Source organism: Ostrea edulis, chromosome 5 (genome assembly GCF_947568905.1).
Source record: "Ostrea edulis chromosome 5, xbOstEdul1.1, whole genome shotgun sequence".
Classification (NCBI taxonomy): Eukaryota; Metazoa; Mollusca; class Bivalvia; order Ostreida; family Ostreidae; genus Ostrea; species Ostrea edulis.
Genome location: NC_079168.1, coordinates 80154033 through 80171351, shown reverse-complemented (window position 1 = coordinate 80171351; position 17319 = coordinate 80154033). Strand labels below are relative to the sequence as shown.

At 36.2% G+C, this 17319-nt stretch overlaps 1 protein-coding gene across 1 annotated transcript; it reads right to left on the bottom strand.

The window, feature by feature from the left end:
- Positions 1-951: 951 nt before the first annotated feature.
- LOC125650748 (uncharacterized) lies at positions 952-11278 on the bottom strand. The gene is made up of 3 exons (XM_048879277.2): positions 10399-11278; positions 3982-4060; positions 952-2912 (listed from the first exon to the last, which is right to left on the bottom strand). Exons 1-3 carry the CDS (start codon positions 10857-10859, stop codon positions 2892-2894), a joined length of 561 nt encoding a protein of 186 aa, XP_048735234.2. The 5' UTR covers positions 10860-11278; the 3' UTR covers positions 952-2891.
- Positions 11279-17319: the final 6041 nt, after the last annotated feature.

The following is a 17319-nucleotide window of genomic DNA, read 5'->3' as shown; positions in this document are numbered from 1 at the left end:
TGAAAATTTCTAGATCCGCCATTTAAAATTACCAAGTCTATGTTGATTTGAAAAGTGAATTGTTATCTCTTTTTCCCCGTTGTCGTTGTCATCTTGTTTTTAATGACCAAGAAGTTAGACGGAAAAAAACAAACAACCCATGAATAGTCTTAACACGTTGATGCATAAGTTTTCCGTCCAATTTTTCGGTTGATATCCAGATCAAATGAGAGAAAATGTAAGCGTCGTTTCTTATTTGATATTCTGAATTTTAAAACCATAAATGATACGTTACTTGTACTGCAACTTTACAATCTACGTCCGGCTGTATGACGTCAAAAAATTCAAAACGACATTTCTACCACTAGCTAGTGTGTCGTCATAATTTATTCTTATAGTTTATTTTTATACATGCAAATTTAATTTCGTTTGTAACATGCAGTTGGATTGACCTGAGCAACATGCTTTATTTTTCAATAATTTAATTCCACTTGTAAAACACAATTTGATTGGTTCGTTTGGGTAACCAAATGTGACGCCCTGGTAATGACTATTCCGTTTTTTCGGAAATAAGTATCATATAAAATGAATTTTTTCTCAGAATCATTTATTGAAATATATCAAATTATAAGGAGTCTGAAAATGCAACGCGTCTGCCAGTGTAACTACAACAATCGTGGGCAGTTCCGGCAAGCGTAAACATAATATCGAAACCATTACAATAAACTCCAGTTTTATATTAAATCAAAATATGACTATAAAAGCTTATCGATTGTCTTTTTACACTAAATATTTGTTAGAAAAACTTACACAGTGGTCGGAAGCATCCGTTTTGTACTAATTTTGTACATCCGACGAATGTAATACATTCGAGTTGTTTGTTCCCGAGCTTTTCGGAAAGACCTGAAAAACTGTTATTGTTATTATGAGTGAATAGCTCCTTTACCCCATAAAAAACCCGGAGACATAGAATACATTATAAACTATCCTTTATTAAGTCAATTTGCTCATAATATCGAGTTTTCCAGCTATGCTGAGTTATAATTCACAAAATCAACAAAGAATCGGGAACAATAACAGATGTATCTGTCGCATCAATCACACGCATCCTCAATAAATTATATACAATAAATAACACACAAACAATCGTTCCGTATAAGACTCGTATCAACATCTGTTTCCATGATGTGTGCAATATTGCCAGGCGTGTATTACGCCAGACCATATTGGGTGAATGAAACATCAATAAATGGGTAATTAATAAATAGAAAGGTACATGATGAATTACTGGGGCAAATCTATAAGTGTGATAAATTAATGTCACCTTAAATAAATGATTATATTTTATTTATCAAAATCATTGTTTTTTTTCACTTAAAACTTCGTTTGATGATGGAATCTATCAATATCAATATATGTATTTCAGCGTTTTTTAAATGCCACTTTGCTCAGTATATTGTTAGTAAATTCAAGAAGAATTTGATAGTAAACATTTTTTTTTAATTCTCAATTAATTGTACTTTAATATTCGTACAATGTGTTGAATGCCCGACTGGACAATGTCGTAAAAACTTTAAAAAGTTTTGTTTTAATTAAAAGTAAAGAAATAATCATAAAGCAGACATTTAAGGAGGGATGACCTCTAAAGTATGTGCCCTATACAATAAATATTTAACATTAATTTACACCGGGTTTGTCATAGAATTTCTGCTCCGTCTTCTACGTTTTGAAACTTTATAATGGAACTTTGTAGAGGTGTATGGTTCAGATTCGTTCAAGTAAAGGGTTTATTTTCAATGAAATGAATGTTGGAATCTGCATACATTGGGGACGAATATGAAACACTATCAATCACACATCATTTTTTTTTTTACATTCTTTTTAGGGATTTATCACAGACATTAAAAATGACCATTCGAACACCCCCTATAATAGTGTTCGAATTCAAACAAATGAATTCTAATAAAATAAAATTCAAGCAGGTAAGAAGTGAAATTAAAACTTCATTATGTTCAAGATTGTTATTTCCTGATTAAATATCTTGAAAACTGTTAAGTCTTGTAATATACTTTTAAATCTTATAACAGACTTAGTCTTATAGCCAACTTTTTAATCTGATAATAGACTCAAGTTTTGTAACCAACTAAAGTCTTGTAACCGTATGCTTGATGCCCTTTGAACTCCGCCGCCAAAGTCAATTCCATTGGAAACGAGTAAACAACAGGAGTGAATTAATGTCTGCTTCGGGATGAAACAGTTTCGCTCAGAAATGCTCCTTGCTTTGTATATCTTGCCAAAAAAACTAATTTCTTCTATTTCAATAAATCATAATATCCAAAGCGTTGACTCCAACGGCCATTTGGTTTTCTTATTAGTATCTTCTTGACTTAATAGCTTGTACGTAGTTCTAGTCGGATTAACAGGCGAAGCAATATAGTAACAGCATCGTCGGCAATCTTCTTTGGATTTTGAAGAGTTTATTGTTTGCGATTGAAGTATCTGTTTTGTTTTAGCTAATTAGAATTTTCCTGTTCTCGTACAAGCCAGGTTAATGACATGCCACCACTAAACCACTGAAGCACACATGCCGATTTTTGGTTCAACTTGCACGAACCTAATGTCTGTTTGCCTGTGTTCCTCCTTGCAAAACACTTTGAAGTTAATGCTTTGCACGTGGTTTTATTTCCACAGTGGCTTACATATGGAAAATACACAAAGTTTATGGCGAGGAAAAAATGGAAGATTGGTCACTGTCCCGCTCATTGGTTTGCCTGTTGATTTTTCTTTTGGCTGGCCATGTTCGATTTAGAGTGACCTAGTTTTGGTGATGGACAGGCGCACCTGCACTTTGTGTGCTTTGATTTCAGATTATACCAGAGCCATCACAACTTGGCCGCTGTTTCGTCTTCTCTTTAACCATTCATCATCATATGCTGAAACCATGGAAAAGAGAGACATTTAAAACAAAGTAATTGTTCCGTAAACTTATGCAAATTTTTTTTAATTGACATCAAATATGCCTGGAAAAGCAAATGGGTTTAGGTTTAATCATTAACTGTTGTCATCTGTTATTGATGACGTACAATATATTAAACTTTGTCCACGCATTGGTCCCTATGACGCCATAACCGTTATATAGAAGGCGGGACATGTGTTCATTGATCAACGTTCACAACAGAATTAATTATCGCCCTACTGTTCATTATCACACCGTTTTGTGAATTAAGCATGTAGTATTTACGAACACAAATAGTGTTTTAAAGGTTTCCATGTATTGTAAATGATGCTAAGGAATCTACGGACAAAAAAACTAATAAAAATAAAAAAACTAAAATACAGAGTATCCAACGCAAGCTGAATAAAAAAACTAATTATGCTTGCGAGTGTAATTAATCCATCCTACTGAGATTTAGACTCGCTGCCAATGACCCAACCTTTATCACTTTTAGTCCATCTCTTTGACGACATGATTCAGGTGAATTGCACACTTATTTCGATTGTGCCATATTCATTTTCAATCTAAATGTTAACCCAGTGATAATATTCTTCGCATTTACGTCATCTAAGTAAAAAAAAAACTGGTTTATTACTTTTTGAATTATGTTGATAAAACATTGTAAACACTTTAATGTACCAATCTCTGTAAAGCTCAAAACAACCCCATTTTATAGATTACTAGAAATTTAAACAAAAGAATATGAGAGAGAAAGAGAGATTTTCAAACTGGAAAATGTCAACAATACTATTAGTTAATGCGTTAGCGAAAACAATGCGCATATCCGCTCTGACATTGCGTAGTGTCATATCATTAAAAAGTATGTAATACAGAGAAAAGAATCAAACCATTTTTAACGCGATTACGTCCATTTTTTGTTACTGTGAATATGGCGAAAATTTTACTGTCGCGATATTTTTTTTTGTTTAATCGTATACACGTGTAAATTTTCCTACGGGAGTCGTGATGACTGTATAATGGACATACTGTGTTTAATTAATACGTACATTGAAGGCAGTCATGTGACTCATCAAGTACTGCAAGTCCAATAATCCACAGCGGGATCCCGTGAACTGCATAGGGCACCTGCAAATAAACAAAAAAATTCTTAAGGTCATAAGCGACGTTTTTCAATAATACGTAATTTTTCTGGAAATAAAAACATCATGAAGACAGTTCAAGCAAAACCAAAACGTCATGAAAAGCATTCAGCCATGGTAATGATGTAATAAACTTTAGCTCAAAATGCATGAATCATTGAATAAATCAATAAAATAATAATTATTCTTCAAACCACTAAAGCATACCAAAGTTCTGAAAGTTATCACTTCTAAAGTGCTATAAAAATCGCTTCTTGGCTTTGTTGACCAGTTCCTTCATAATACAAACGGCATGCACAAGTACGAGTTCATCGAATACTGAACTACTGGTGGTAATAAACCATGCTTATTCACATAAGCAGGATAATCTAAACAAATCAGTTTAATTAGGGTGTATCAAATCATGGATGAATAACTGAAGAGAGTTATATTTGGAAACTGAGCGAATTTCTCAGAAATGTTTAATTTTTGTAGCTGTTTGCTTAGTACAGCCATGCCCATCTGTTGGGAGTTTAAGACGAAGCTTTGATTTCGTGTGATCTCTACGAGTTCTTCTGCCTTAGTCACCCAATTACCAGCATTTAAAGAGACCCCTGTTGATTTTGCGTGACTAAGAGGACTCTTTGAAACAAGGAATCCTTGCTCATCATTTTTATCAAATTCATACTGATGATTCAATTTTTAACAGATTATGTGAGTAAGGTTTTACACCTATCAGCCACACCGTTGGATATTTGTACATTTTATCCTTTGATTGTTTATTTGTACATATATGATTGCTCATTTTCATGCGATTTATATTCAGGGTGCTAGTACTTTTTAAAATTTTTAAGTTTTAAATATTTTTGAATTTCTTTACAACATGTTCGAAGTTCTGATTTGTACTCGCTACTTTTCATTTATTAAATTGGTGATTGATACATCTGAATCTATTTTTACGTTAACCTTATACAATGATGTTGTAAACAGCATTATATATACATGTATATATGAATATTTAAGCGAAATTTTTCCATACATCATTCTAAATGAATTTTGTTTGTTTCCTCTTTTCAACGAACCCGGCTCAATGGAATGTCACTATTTTACTTTGTTTTGTTTTTTTACCTAGAAAACAAATGTTTTTCCTATCTCTAACTACCCATAGTAAAAAATAGTGGATTACAAACGAGAACCCCCCCCCCCCCCCCCCCCTTGGTCTTATACACACTGTTGTTTTAGTTAATCAAACGATCGTCATGACTTTACTCTTAATATTATTAGACTGGCAATTGACCCCGAAATTAAGTACTAGAAATATTGTTGGTGAAGTTGACGCTATTCTGTGTCGAGTCGCTGTTGTACGTGCATATTACAACTAATTATCAAGGTGCAGATACGAGCTCCCCTTCCTGAAGTTAGCGAGAATACGCTGCTATCGGATCATTACCTCGTGCGACCCTATAGTTATATACTTAAACGTCTTCCTCACTAGTAATTGGAATGAACTGAAGTATCACAGTTGACCGTCATCAATCACGCATTCATTGGCGCCAATCGCAACTACATGCATATGTATTATAGGACCTGTCCGACGACTCTGGGGTAAGGGAAACTCCCGAGAAGTTACGAATTTGGGAGATATTCCTGAAACGTTGTACAAAATATTATCAAAATAGTCCACTAAACATCCGGGTACTTAATTAAGATTGATGTTAATATCGATGATCAATAGCTTCATTTTACGGACATGATGTGGCATTTTTTGGTCGAAGATTTAAAATAAGCATTCTTTACTAATACCTACAAAGCGCTGTTTTCGCAGTGAAGTAGACGTCTTATCTGTGGGCTACAATGTAACTTTGAATTCAATTATTATCCACAAATTGCACTGCACTTGCGACAGTTCTTATCAAAGGGTTCAAAAAACTTCATCACTCGTCGGGGAGCTTGACCTTTGAACTCGATGAAATGTTTGGAATTTCACTAATCTATGTAATGATATAAGGTATGCAGCGGGTCCTGGTTGTGATTGTTCTTACATAACCCAGTGTCGTATTTTGATAAACTCGGGGGCAAGGTGTGCTTGTGGAACTTGTCATATCAGGGGGTGGAAGTCAGTTCGAATCCCCGGTGTGTCAGAGGCCTGATGATAACAGATACAGTGACACGTCAGGTCGGGGGACCTAAAATACGGAATTTCTTTTACGATCCAAAGGAGACATAAAAACCGCATGCAATCATGATAATAATATTATTACGGGATATTAATAACCCCTTTTTCTGCCGTCTTGATGACTTGCAGCTTGATTGCAGTTAAAATGTTTAAGAGCCTATAGATTGCTTTGCTGATAATGATTAATCGTACGCTTTGATGCAGAATTCGACTTGCGCTGAACATATTGGGTTTAATTAAAATGACCACCCATAAAATTGATAGTGAAGGATTAGGTTCACTTAGTGATTTTATTAGTCACGCAAACACACTATTACAATTGTCCTATAATAAACATCGTAACGCTATCATACCCTTTTAGCGATAAACTAGGAATTTATTTGAATTGAAAGGAGGGGGTGCTTGCTGCAAGCATAGTGCATTTGTCTTAGCACAAAGTAGAGTATTAAACTCATCCCCCTTGTGATAACATTCATTACAAAGGGCATGTTATATTCAATACACATCGAATACACATTCCCAAATGAATTCTCCTCTCCATGTGTTTAACAGAAATAATGAAAAAAAAAATCTGGCTTAAGGGAACCATATGTCAGAAGAGTGGAAGCAAATTGGAAGAAGTAATCGTAGGTTTGGATCTCTTTGATAACAGTATCAGGGGCAAAAAATGTCCTGTCTTACCGACAAGCAGCTTAACCTCGTGTTCCAGAAGAATTAAAGAAGCCAGTTAAACTTCACCACAGGCGTAACGAGTAGTCATTATTTTATGATGGGAAGTGGTATCATCCGAACACACTTCTGATATCGGTTTTGCTTTGTGTTCACATTTTGCTATGACGTCATTAGAACAGGCCCTACCACCGAGGGAACCCGACTTTTTGCAGAGGGTTATAAAATGAATGCAAAGTGCGTGAAATTGATGACAAAGGGAAGTAATTAACCAGTTCGTCCTTATTTGATTCGGTTAAATCATTGGATGAAGCGTGTCGCCCTCCACCCTGCCTCGCCACGTTAAGATTTAGTTATACAGATTTCTATACTGAGGTCCTAAATAAGTTGGGTATTAATTAATCTGAACAGAAAAACACAAGGGAAAATTGAAAAATCGGCAGCAACCTATTTATCAACGTCAAGTTAGCGGCTGATAGCAGACGGATATTTTGAGTGACTGGCACGTTATGTAACAGCGGTATACAGGAAGCACGCCTGCTATGTCAAAATGCATATTGTACAAACTCCAGCATCCGCCAAAGGCCGGGGACAACGATTACTGGAATCCGTGTACTTCAATTTCCCATGCATCTCTGCTGATAATTTTAACAGCTTTAGAAACAAACTGTTAGATTAACGCAAGAAAATCTTGATACAGGAAGATTTCGAGTGAAACTTGCACATCAGCATGATTCCATACGCCATTTTATAGTTATATCACAGTCATTGAATTAAAACGCGATTTTCTCGTGTGACAACTTTGAACATTTTTCGTCTCTTGCTTTGAGCTTCTTGCAGCTATACCCAAGACTATACCCGCCTCGACTTATGCTATCCATGTGGCCCCCTTTCAACCTTATCAGTCTACAAATACGGTCCATGTGGCCCCTTTCAACTTTCCTCAGTCTACCATTCATGTTGAGTGTGTAGTACATCCCACGGTGATTATGATTATGTCACCAATATGTTATAACTTCATGTTATGAATGGTGATCAAAATTAGCTTTGTTTTTATTTAATAAGTCGACAATATATCATTCTCCTGGAGTGGTCGTGGTGTCTGTGACATATAAAGTTATTACATTAGGGTTCATCAAAATGCAACGTTGCAGCTTTTAGTATAAATCACTAATACATGAAGTTGTATGTGCTTAAAACGGACCATGACCGTGAACTTTTTTTGTCCCACTTTATCCATTATCTGTTTTTCTAAAAGATTAAAGAATTACTTATGTAGTAAACAGCCACACACTACCACTAACATATGGACAAACAGCTGACTTCTTTTGATCTAAGCTGGAGAGTCCCTCTACTTGTCGTGCAATTTGCGCCTGGGACACTTAAAGAAAACCTCCCCCACGTAAAACAGTCATGGAACAACAATTGCAGTTTAGTCATAATTTCAAGAATTCATTCCTGGCCATCGTTGTGTGTTTTTATTCTATTCTAAATCATATTGTCTGTACAGAACAGTTTGTTATTTATTGCTTGTAATTAAATGCTTACGCTACACTTTTTCAGGAGACCTAAATCAATAAACATATCGTTAATTTTCATGTCTCCGTTTGCGTGGCTATTTTCATTTTTCATATTAAGTTACATACTATGTCTATGATGATGACCACAACTTGAAAGAGTTTTGAACGTTTCCCTTGCGCAATCCGGAAATTTCTAATTCTCACTAGATTTTTGTTTTTCAAAGTACTAAATGTTTCATGGGTATTCTTTTTCCTAATTTGTAATAAATTGTGAAAACAAGGTATATCATTCAAGGCCTTAGATGTAAAATCTGAATATATTGTATTTGCAAACATGATATTTAATTTGAACAATGTTTTATTATGTAGATCACAATAACGATTATGTAGCAAACTGCATATATATAATTCTTCGTACGTGCTGTTTCGTATGTAGCAAATCTTATAGAGATCAGTAGTCATTAGAGCAGAAAGAATGAGCTGGATTAAATGTCTCATACTTGTTGTAGGCCACGTGCTTAATTTTAACAACTAAAAAGTCTTTGTTTCTAGTGCATAAGTGAATATAGTCGATGTTTGTAAACAAGTGGAATGACGATTGTCATCTGATCGTAGCAAACTTTTTGATTATCGGTACACTTGCAATCTCCACAAATATTTTTGAAGGTATATTTTGAACACAGAAACATCTATGATCTTATAGTGGTAAATCAATGCTAAAAGAAATAAACGCTAGCTACGTGTATATATTCATTGTTACGTGTATAAAAATCACGTAAAGTATAATAGACGGCATTCATAGTTTCATGACATTCATAGTCAACGTGTTTAGATTCCCCTGCTATACACAAGGGTACTCCATCATATTGAGATATACATATTTCAGCACCCCATTTTCTTTTGATGTTTCACACTGCTTTTATTTTCAAACCAAAGTGAATTGAATCGCTGAATGTGAAAATGCATGTCACTCCGGGTTTCTTCTGAAGCCCTTTTTAGTCTTGACAAGGATACATTACTAGATGGTTGTTCCATTAATGACGATGACATGTTACAGATATAATAAGATGTTAACAGACAAGTCACATCACAAGGACCCTACCTCCAGGAAGCTGTGAATTTTACTAATTACAATAATGACGTATAATGGATATATGGAGTTTATAAAACCGAGCAGTAAATTATTACAAGGAAAAAATGCCGTCAGTGAACTATGCTGAATATTGCTATAATCAGAATAAAGTTGCATACTTTTAAGTTGCCTTTCGTTCATTGGGTTATTTTATAAATAGTTTTCTCGGAAGAGACGTTAAAACAAGATACAATAAATCGTTTCAAAGACTATGCCGGATTTCATACGCGGATATACGGAAATGGTTTTTTTTATCTGGGGTGTTCAATAACAATTTTGTAATAATATCGAAATGAAAATCAAAACTCAAAAGTGTTGAAAATTCTAAGAGGGGTCATGTAACCCTGAATTCAAACTAGACCCGCGAATTGACTGACTTACAGTATGCGCTTGGCCACCAGAGAACAATATAACTTACAATGTGACAACCAGAGAATATATACACTTACGATGTGACAACCAGAGAATATATACACTTACGATGTGACAACCAGAGAATATATACACTTACGATGTGACAACCAGAGAATATATACACTTACGATGTGACAACCAGAGAATATATACACTTACGATGTGGCAAACAGAGAATATATACACTTACGATGTGGCAAACAGAGAATATATACACTTACGATGTGGCAAACAGAGAATGATATAATTTACGATGTGGCAAACATAGAATATATACACTTACGATGTGGCAAACATAGAATATATACACTTACGATGTGGCAAACAGAGAATATATACACTTACGATGTGGCAAACAGAGAATGATATAATTTACGATGTGGCAAACATAGAATATATACACTTACGATGTGGCAAAACACAAAGTCACTGACCTGCATGTTTTAAGGTCCAGCTGGGGGATATATGCACATTTCCCATCATTATGACAGTAATGTCTGTCCTCCCACTCATTGCAGTTCGTTAAATGACTGTTCCGAATTTCTTGTATCACAACTGGGGCTTTTAACGGGAAAAAAGACCGTCGGATTCTCCGGAGAGATTTTGTCCGTACGTTTGAATGGGTTTGATCTGAGTTTTTCTCTGAGGAAGACGGTAACGTGAATTGCACGTGGTTGTACACATAAGGGTCTCTCTGCTGCTCCCTGAAATATCCCATGTTTTTAGACACCGTTGCACTGGCTCCTGGTATTTTTGTTCGTACCACTGGGGTTTGGCCGTTAAAACTGTGCCGCATTGTCTTGTGTCCAAAGGCGGAACCCCGCACGGGAACAGTACTCACTTGGACGGCCAGGAGCATCAAGAAAACTATGAAGCACATCAGCATAGAATCCATAATGGCAGTTGTAGCATGATGACCCCGCTTTTACATAACGAAACAAATTGTCGCAGTCTTTATACTCCTATAACTTGCGCGACCAATCAAATCTCAATTGGGTCAAGTACTCCACACAGTAAGTATATTCACTCACCAAGTATATTCTTAAGTTTTTTTCTCTCACTAAATTACACTTCCTTCAACGTTCGCCTCGAATACAATAATACAATTTTTATTCCAACACCTTTTTATTATCGGCGTTCGCGGGTCGGCTCACGTTAGCACCAATCAACGAGCAGTAATACCTGACTCTTCTGTTTTAAGATGTCGATGTTTTGTAAAACATAAGAACACTGCAATTCTCTCGGCATAGCATGAGCATATATACACGGGGAGATGTGAGCGGACTACGTCACAGAGAATCCCCCGCTCTTAATTTAAACATTAACCAAACATCAGGGAATTTCTCTTCTTTCTTTTTAACAAAATGGTATATTGTTTTCATTCTTTATCGAGCAACACGTACATTGTACATGAATGATCCTTTCATTATTCACTGTACGTTTTACTATGTTTAAATAAACGAGAAAGCCAGTTTTTTCTGGACTTGATTTATGAAGCATCATCAGTAAAACTTTAATTATTAATACATTATGGCAATTATCAGGTACAGTGGGTTATTTGCCACAGCCGTCTTTTTTCAGATGACAGCTTTGGTAAAACTGACAATGCCTTATCGAAGTTTTCTCCTATGCTCGTCAGAGGATGATGAGCGGTTCACTTTTTCAATAGACAAAAAATGATATTGGATGTTCAACAATGTAAGGTAGTTCATGTAAAGCTATCGTCCATTGTGGAGCTATTTTGTTGGGTATTGATATTAAATTCTCGGGCTAACCGTTTAAGGAGATATGCCACACCCGCTAATGAAGCCATGCTGAATGGGAAATACCAAATCAGCATAATATTGTGTGTTAATAGATAGCAGTTTTAGTGTGAAAATAGGAGCCTCCGTTTTGTTCAATGATTGGTTGTATTACAGATAGACTGTCCAGCTGATGGCATATTTCCGATTTCTGCCTGTTTAATATACAACATACCTTCATATACTATTTTATATTGTATCTGTATAATACTACTGTCTGTATATATGTTTTCAGGACCACAATGTAAACTAGTTTTAAACTAATTGTGTTATCCTGTTTAAATAAAAGACATTATTATTATTATTATTACCACAAATCTAGACCTATGCATGACGCTCCAGGGGCTCTTTATCGTGCCAACGTTTGCTATGAAACCCCGTGATAAGATATAATATTTAGTTAAGCCCGACTTTATGTAAAATAATTCATCTTATCACGTGATTTTAAGGTCCAATTCGAAAGACACGCTAACTGTCGCTTCTGATGTAGGACTGCCGGGTGTTTGGTGAACGTCCTTCGTTTGACGGGGCTACAAGGATCGGGAATCGAGCCGAGATCTACCGCATGTGAAACCACTAGACCCCCGCGATAAGCCCAGGCATGACGATGTGGTGTTTTATGTTAAATTGTACACCATTTCATGTCAGCTAAGTTGTTACCAGTAATTGACATTTTCAAACTATAAATTTGATTCAAAACAGCACATCGTCATACAATGGTCTTTGCACTGTCTGTTTGTGCGTGAATGAAAAATAAACAATAATCGTTCCCTTAACAGCTGGAAAGTGTTTATACTTTAAAAATAAATTAGGTAATACAATAAAATATATTGGGGGTTTAAAGATTTCAGTAGAATGAAATACATTCAGTTCCATGTTCTAGAATCATTTTGATACATCTAGACAAGAAACAGTTCTCGCTACTCGTTTGCGGAGATATCGGCATTAAAGAAGAGAGACTCGGGACTTTAAGAAGCCGTGGTAGGCTTAACTCGGTATAGGACCAAGGACTATCCCAGCCCTCATCTACCACGCTTAATTGAACACTCGTTGAGTTCCGATTTATTGTAAATGCTGGTTTTTTTTTATTCCATGAAATTTGTAGCAATGATTTCTTTGCTTTGCAAGATTACCAAAGAGAATTAAGAGATATTGGTTCGTTTTGAAATCGTCATGGGAGCGTTTCGAACTCGTTTGTACCATCTGGCAGGTGCGTGCATTGACAAGGCACATACACCTACGATCAAAATCGAACGTTGTCGAGTAACATGGGAATTATTTCGATGTACTTTCTGGCGGATGGGCAAACAAGTAAATAATTAATAATATAAAATTAAAACGGCGACATTCTTTGGGGACCGCGAGTTCGTTTTCGTATCCAGCGTAATGGGAACATGGGAAGTATGTATATTAAAAATAACAAAAAACCACAACAAAGACTTAGTCTTCAATCTTAATTTGGGACAGCTCAGTCACCAGATTGGAATTTGTGAATTAACTGGCGGTAGGCAGCGCTTCAGTCGTGGATGAATGAACTTGTGAATGATCTGTATGATGTGTCACAGTGTGAGAAATATTTTTTATATCAAACGTCGGGTCTGGTTACTAGGGCGGCGAGGTACACGGTAACCCATCCTCTTCTGTAACATTATGCAACAGCACTTAAAATCATAAAAAGATACTTAGTTTTACGCCTATGAAGAAAGCATACACTGGAATAATATCAGTGGGTTTGTAAAACTATATTACTATATAGTGAGAGCATTCTTTAGGGAGTTCACATCCATCAGAAGAGCATAATGTATTCTAACCCTTATTATTGAAAAAGAGATTCTAAAATGAGATCAACGCCCAATTGTAACGGTCCCAGAGTGAATTCGTCATTTATGAGCTTTATAACAAACAGTCCCGGTGTGAATTTATCACTCGTCAGTTCTATAAAAAAAAAAAACTGTGACATATTCAGCACAAGCCATTTAGAAACTTGTGAAAAGGTGAAAATAACTAAGTTATCAATCTCATAACTCCTGAGGATATCGGTTATCGATAGTTCTATTAAGGTGGCTCACTACACCCAAAAATAGTTTCTCAAATCAGTACGAATTGATTTAATTATAAAAGATATGATGATATACGATGAATATATATGCCAAAAAATATACAAATTGGGATGAAAATATGATTTTCCAAAAAAAATTGTTTCAACACAATATGAATAAAAACTCTGGGGGATTTGAACTCGAGATCTGCGGTTCACCAGCCCGACCTTATCTGTTCTCTATCCATTACAACTTGAATATTGATTGATTGATTGTATATTGTTGAATGTCCCTCTCGAGAATGGAGATACAGTGCAGGCCTATGCTCGGCGCTTGTGGCCATCGAACAGTGGAGAGATCTTTATCGTGCCACACCTGCTGTGACACGGGGCCTCGGTTTTAGAGGTCTCATCTGAAGGACCGCCCCATTTAGTCGCCTTTTACAAGCATGGGGTACTGAGGACCTATTCTAACCCACAAAATAAAAAGATGAATAAGAATCCAGAGAAAACTGAATCAGTGGAAAATGCTGAATATATACAATATTATACTGAAATAGAAATCATTAAATTTTACTTTATTTGGTATTTTGGTAGCCACACGCTAAGGAGGATTAACACACTGGTCAGAGAAATCTAATATGGGTGGTTGATTGATTGTATCTTTTTAACTTCCTCTCGAGAATTTTTCACTTATAAGGAGACGTCACCAAGACAGGTGAAGGGCTTTTAGGCCTATACTCGGCGCTTACATGTACGGCCATTGAGCAGTGAGGGTTCTTTAGCGTGCCACACCTACTGTGACACGAGACATCCGTTTTAAGGTCAGCTCCGAGGACCCGTGACATTCACACCTGATGTCGAGCGTTTGGCTATGGAACTGTCACTACTTTTTTAAAAAACGACTTAGGTCTGTCGCGGCTGGGATTCGAGCCCCCACCTTCCGCATGCGGGTCGAACGCTCTACCTCTAGACCCCGCGGCGGTATAAAATGGATGGAATTTGGACGATATATCACTGTTCGTTATCTTCACCTTGCATACAATGATATTTTGATGCTGAAACGTTTTAAATTTATATCATATATATTATTTAGTCAAGAAATAATTTTAGTAAGAAAGTAATCTGAAACAAGATGTGTTTGTGAAACACAAATGCCCCTGATAATGGCCAATGTCACAAGGTCTTGCCACAAGAAATGCTCATGTGCAATATGAAAGCTTTAATATAAATTAACCATTAAGAAGTTATGACCAATATCAATTTTTTAAAAAGGTCAAACTCCAAGGTCAAGGGTCAAACATTTTGGTACACACGGAGGGTCTTCTCAAAAGAAATACTCATGTGAAATATGAAAGCTCCGTCACTTACTGTCCAAAAGTTATTAGCAATGTTAAAGTTTTCAAAAGGTAGGCCAAACTCCTAGGTCAAAGGTAAAAAATGTTGGTACCCACGGAATAGTCTTGTCACAAGGAATACTCATGTGGAATATCAAAGCTCTAGCACAAAAAGTTCAAAAGTTAATTGCAAGGTTAAAGTTATCTAAATATCTTGAAGAAGTTTCGTATGTTTTGTTGTTGTTTGAAATTAAAGCTTGACCTTGAATTCGTCTGCGAAATAAGTATAGATTGATATCCATCTGGCATTAAATGATGCACTTCTGTTGACAAAAACCCATTTGTCATTAATATTTTTCTCAGGAAATAAAAATAAAAAACATAAAATCCTCCCACCCGCCCCATAATTCTTGGTGACCCTGGACGGCAATCTACTAATTAAGTTGAATTGGCCTAAACAAGGTGTCCCCGTTTCGGGGCACATTTTCCAAGTAATTACAGTCTCTTCACCTCAAAACCCATCTCATCTCTTTTATTTGACACTATCTTACGTGCATTGATCGGACAGGGTGTCTTCTCTTCCACTGGCAGCCAAAAAGGTCATGATTCGATATGCAAGAGCTTGTTCTGCGTATAGTCAGTTTTTAAATCGAGGTAAGCTACTGACAAACAAGTTAATGGTACAGGGGTTTGAACAGTCTCGACTGAAGTCAGCATTTCGCAAATTCTACGGTCGTTATAACGATCTAGTTCGTCAATACAACCTATCATTGGGTCAAATGCTATCTGACGTGTTTCATACCGATTGTTATTAAGTCGTTCTTGGCACGCTGATTTTGACTACGGATAACTCCGTTTACCTGATTAGGATATAGGCCTCATGGCGGGTGTGACCGGTCAACAGGGGATGCTTACTCCTCCTAGGCACCTGATCCCACCTCTGGTATGTCCAGGGGTCCGTGTTTGCCCAACTATCTATTTTGTATTGCTTGTAGGGGTTATGAGATTGATCATTTCGTTATCTTCACCTTTCATATATTGTAATTACGATTGCTCCAAGGACGTATTTCTGGTTACTCTAAATAACCATTATTTGTAACATAGCTACGCGGTATCCGATGCTATGAGCCATCATGGTTTATTTTTATGCAGGGTGATCCATAAATTCAAAGACTATGTTGAACGATAAATTAAACCCTTTGAAATATCATATTGATATTTAATGAAATATATCATGTTATGTAATTACTTAAACTTTAATTCCGTGGGGATCCGGGATAGAATAGATCCTCAGTACCCCCTTGCTTGTCGCAAGAGGCGACTAAATGGGGTGGTCCTTCGGATGAGACCGCGAAAACCGAGGTCCCGTGTTACAGCAGGTGTGGCACGATAAAGATCTCTCCCTGCTCAATGGCCATAAGCGCCGATCATAGGCCGAAATTTTGCAGCCCTTCACCGGCATTAGTGACGTCTCCATATGAGTGAAATATTCTCGATCGAGAGAGAGACAAAGAGAGGTGTTGAAAACAATATTCAATCAAATTTTCATACAATTGACATATTGTACGAACTACAGAGACTGTCTCATAATTCATCTGTATATGATATACATCATTATAATAATAAATTATCGTTCTTGAACTAAAAGACCGTTACATAGCGCACATGGTATGTGGCTTCCCCTTTGTTTAAGAATGATACTTAATAGTACAAATGTATACAGAAAGAGAGGAAAAAAATCTCATCTTTTACTACTAGACGTGCTACATGTACAGTGTTACTACGTAGTCACTGCATCAAAGTCATTACTATAATAAATCAGAGAGAGAGAGAGAGAGCATTGATTATTTTACGACAGAAAGATTATAGTTATCTACAGTAGTTTTGTTGTTGTTTTCCTTGTTTTGGCGTTCTTCCGAGTAAATAGAGTAATTGAATTAAAAACTCTAGTTACTTGTGAAAAATGACCAACATTCTATATTGACGTGCCCCCTGTCGACTGCCCTGGAGCATTCATTAAAACATCCACTCGAACTAGAAATTAGATTTGATCATTCACTTTAAAGAAACGTTTCTTGCCCCCGTGCTCAATCTAGTCAAGTTATGATATACTGCCTCTCAAATTCAGGAAGAAAAGCAATCGGTATTACAAGGAACAAAAAACAAATTATGACGTCT

Bases quoted from the DNA above. Each gene is read 5' to 3' on its own strand.
- LOC125650748 (XM_048879277.2), bottom strand. From the start codon at position 10,859: ATGGATTCTATGCTGATGTGCTTCATAGTTTTCTTGATGCTCCTGGCC. The intron at 4,061-10,398 runs GTCAGTGACTTT...GTTTATTTGCAG, and splicing joins CTGGACCTTAAAACATGCAG to GTGCCCTATGCAGTTCACGG. The intron at 2,913-3,981 runs GTACGTATTAAT...CCATGGTTTCAG, and splicing joins GTCACATGACTGCCTTCAAT to CATATGATGATGAATGGTTA.